This window comes from Colobus angolensis, unplaced genomic scaffold (assembly GCF_000951035.1).
Source record: "Colobus angolensis palliatus isolate OR3802 unplaced genomic scaffold, Cang.pa_1.0 Scaffold229, whole genome shotgun sequence".
NCBI classification, from domain to species: domain Eukaryota; kingdom Metazoa; phylum Chordata; class Mammalia; order Primates; family Cercopithecidae; genus Colobus; species Colobus angolensis.
In genome coordinates, this window is record NW_012115477.1 from 5,979,389 (window position 1) to 5,983,706 (window position 4,318).

At 38.1% G+C, this 4,318-nt stretch overlaps 1 protein-coding gene across 4 annotated transcripts in view; it reads right to left on the bottom strand.

The window, feature by feature from the left end:
• IGF2BP3 (insulin-like growth factor 2 mRNA binding protein 3) overlaps positions 1–4,318 on the bottom strand; it is a 163,976-nt gene that overhangs the window by 43,684 nt on the left and 115,974 nt on the right. For all 4 annotated transcript variants that reach the window (XM_011944196.1, XM_011944194.1, XM_011944193.1 and 1 more), the window contains exons 4-5: positions 2,013–2,064; positions 1,857–1,920 (exon numbers count right to left, since the gene is read on the bottom strand). In XM_011944196.1, the coding sequence (XP_011799586.1) occupies positions 1,857–1,920; positions 2,013–2,064 (116 nt within the window). The remainder of the gene's footprint in view (positions 1–1,856; positions 1,921–2,012; positions 2,065–4,318) is intronic.

Below are 4,318 nucleotides of genomic sequence, written 5' to 3' on the forward strand. Positions count from 1 at the left end.
AAAAAAAAAAAAAAAAATTGCCAGTCTCATAACCCAGCCTCAAAATAAATAAAAATTAAAACATGATGGAGCCTCTACTTGCTCAATGCCCTCACTTTTATCCCTCATTCTACTGAGGGTATGAAAGGTAAAATTTTCCTGGTCTTCTTACATGATACGACTGAAGAACAAAATTAGTCAAAAAAAGAAGAGAAAGAAAAATCAATTTGTTTTATGACTCATACCACAATTTCCATAATGTCTGAGACCTTATGCAAATTGCCAAAAATTTTTAAATGAACAAAGGATATAAACAGAAGAAATAACAGAATGTGTTTAAACATATTAAAAGCCTCCAGTCTCACTTATGGGAAAAGTGAAAATTAACATGATATATCAGTTTCACATACTAGATTGGGAAAGTGTGATAAAGTCCTGTGTTGGGGAGAATTGGAGAAATGGACACCCCCACAACGCTGATGAGAATTTAAACTAGCTCAAGCTCTACAACAAAATTTAAAGTGCAATTCTACTTCTGGGAATTTATCATACAGATACATGCTTGCATACACATGACACGCAAAAAGAGATTCACTACGATATTGTTCATAACTGCAAGGGACTAGAAACAACCTAAATATTGAAACTGCAATTAATCAAAGTCATGCCATATCTGTACAATCAAGTACTATGTAACTATAAAAAATATATTTATATACACAAAACATTCAAATGTTATGGTATCATTTGTGTAAAAGCAGGAATAGATACATGTAACATTTGTTTTCCACATGGTTATCTCCCAAGAGATGAGGTAGTTGGGGAGTAATACTAGGAGGAAGATTTGTACTGTGTGCATCTTCAAATCTTTTATATTTTGAACCATGTGAGTGTTATTGATTTTACAAATAAAGTTTCATTTACCTTATACACATTTCCATCTTCTTCTCAGTCTTATCTTTCCTTTCATAGTCCCTCCCGAGTGAGTACTGCTTTTAGTAACCTAGATGAGCTCCTACTCTTGCAGCTCGTTTTACCTTTCCCCTTCAGGGCTCAGAGTCAGCCAGTGTGGTCTTTTCTTTCACCTTTCTGACACAGAGGACAATCAGCCTGCTCCTGCCAGTATGGTATCTGGAGGTAGTTCAGGCTTCCATAGTCACCTAACACCCAGTGCTGTGCTACTGAGCACTTTGTATGCCATTCTTTCATGTTCATATTCTGAGCAGATCTGTTAAAGGCCATAAATTTGTGGGACCCCTATTTCTCTCTCTAGTGCTCAATTTATTAGATCATTTCAATTAGATACAGAATTATCTTTTCCTAGGGGAGACTGTTTGATCTGTAAAGTAGTGCCTGTTTACTGCACTGGAGTATATTTTTTCCCAAAAATCTAAGAGCAAATTACACTGATCCAACATCTGCACGCTCCTAAATGACAATAGTAATCAGGTAATCAGTGAGTAAGAAGACTTAACATTTAACACTGTTGTTTAACACATGATCCAACTTACCAGCTTTAGATAAAATAGCAATAATATATGTGTCATACAAGACTGGGAGAGGGGGAGAGACTTTATGTTATTTGGCAACAATACCAAGGCCCAGAGTTTCTGCAAATAGGGTGTGATTTAGTTTCATACTAGACCACTCTATTATTGGCATTAAAGATATATTGAAAATGTAATATAACTTTAACCAATGTAGATTCTTATTAGACATTCAAACTTAAAAAGAAAGGCACGATTAAAGGGTCAAACTTTGTAAAATAAAGCTTCTCTCTGCCACCCACCAGCCCTTATCAACTGAGAAATCCACAAAATATGTTACTGTACTTAACTTAGTTATTATATAAAGATTAAAAGTTTCAAGCTGCTTACTGTCTAGCTTGGTCCTTACTGGAATAGGTTACATTTACAACTGCAGTTTCCGAGTCAGTGTTCACTAGAGGAAGAGAAAAACGAAGAAAATAAAAGTTAGTTTTCTTTCTACTTCCTTCCTTTTACAAATTTGAAAGCAATTCAGAAGACATGTACCTTGCTCACAGCTCTCCACCACTCCATACTGGACTAGTAAACTATCCAGCACCTATCAGGAGGGGGAGAGAAAATTAAAAAGTTTGAGTTTCCCAAGTTATTATCAAGGGCAGGAATATGTCTTAAAATCACTAAGTAATTGTGATGGAAAAGAGCCAAAAAATTATCTGGGGCTTTGGACTGCCGAACTAAGGGATGGATACCACAAATACCACACTCAGACTTGTGTCTTCTGCCCTCTCCTAGATCCCTGACATTAATCTCATTTCCTAGGGCTAACCCAGAAGTAACATTGGCTAAGCAAAGTATGCAAAGCCACAGCTGCCTGGTTCCTGAGGCTGAAGGAGAAGGAGCATATATTTCTCACGCATACACAAATACATCATCATACTTTCTCCTTGTATACAAAGTCACTAGATAAGGGACCAAGTTAAAAACTAAAGTTTAACGGGGTGTGGTGTCTCGCACCTGTAATCCTAGCACTTTGGGAGGCCAAGATGGGAGCACTGCTTGAGGCCAGGAGTTCGAGACCAGCCTGGTCAACATAGTGAGATTCCCATCTCTAAAAAACAAAATAAAAAGAGAAAAAAACTAAAGTTTTATCTATAATATGTTATTTTCCAAAGGACTTCCTTTACAGCTCTAATGGTTCTTACAGAACAGATTGCTCAAGGCAGGCTAGCAAAATGAAGACAGCACAGTGCATACTCTACCTGGAGTCGAATTTAAAGCCCAACATAAACACACAGACAGCAAAAGTATGAAATGAAGCGAACATTTCTTAGTCTACACAGGGTTGGGAAATGTACAATCTGAAGCTATCTATGTTTTCACCATCTTTCCTGTAGCTATATTATAGTACGCATGTTATCCAAATGGAGAGGCTGTTAAAACAGTAACTCGAAGTTTATTATAATATCAACTGCAGATGTATGTCTTGTCAATATAAACCAAATTCAGGTGTCCTTAGCTTCTAAGCGCTATAGCAAAACAAAGTAAGCTTCTGTAAATAATAGCAAACTACTCACTCATCAATTTGAGTACAAATTTTCTTACTTATTTATGAGACAGGGTCTTGCTATGTCACCCAGGCTGGAGTGCAGTGACATGATCACAGCTCACTGCGGCCTCAACCTTCTGAGTTTAAGTGATCTTCTCACCTCAGCCATCCAAGCAGCCAGCACTACAGGTGCACAGCGCCACCCTCAGCTAATTTTTAAAATTTTTTGTAGAGATGAGGTCTCACTATGTTGCCCAGGCTGGTCTCAAAATCCTGAGCTCAAGGAATCCTCCTGCCTTGGCCTGCCAAAGTGCCGTGATTACAGATGTTAGCCCTAGCGGAACTGCAAAGTTAAAAAGGCTGTTCCTTGAAAATGTTTTTCAGGTGCCAGGAAACAGTAAACCATTAGAAAACAGATTTTTATGATAATTTACTACTAAACTTAAGCAATTTCTTCTAAAGGAAGGTTTATCTTAGGTGGTATATTTTAGGCTTTTGTCTACTGTTTCCAGTTTGAAACATATAACACGGTTTGTCTGGGGTGAGCTCTTGTTTTTAGTTTTGGGACAGGGTCTCACTGTCACCTATGCTGGAGTGCAGTGGCACGACCATACCTCACTGTAGCATCAACCACTGGGCTCAAGCAATCCTCCCACACCAGCTTTCTGAGTAACCAGCACTACAGGTGCATGCCACCACACCTGGCTAATTTTTAAGTTTTTCGTAGAGATGGGGGTCTTGCTATGTTGCCCAGACTGGTCTCAAACTCCCAGATTCAACGGATTGTCCCACCTGGGCCTCCCCAAGTGCTGAGATTACAGGCGTGACCCAGCGCCTGGCCTGGTTTTTCTTTTAAATAAGGTTAATACCTATTTATGAGTGAAATGCCCTTTCATTTATTTTTATTTGGTAAATTTCCTTTGCATGAGGTAAATTGAATTTTTATTTGGTAAATTTCTTTTGCATGAGGTATACACACAGAAGCACATTAATCTTTGTCTCTGATTACAGCTATTGTTAACCACAAAAAGACAGTCAAATATTTCATGAGTGAAGTGAATACTTCAGAGGAGGAAATCCTGGTATATTTTATAGGAAGGGTACTCTGTAAAAGTGCTTGGCTGTTTTATACGTGAATTTGCCATATGATGTTGATCACAGACTCATTTTATAAAGGCCAAAAATTAAGAAACCTCTCACACTGCCATTCAAAGAGAAAATATACAACACATAATTCCTTAAATTAAAAACAAGGATGGCTGGGCACGGTGGCTCACGCCTGTAATCCCAGCACTTTGGGAGGCTG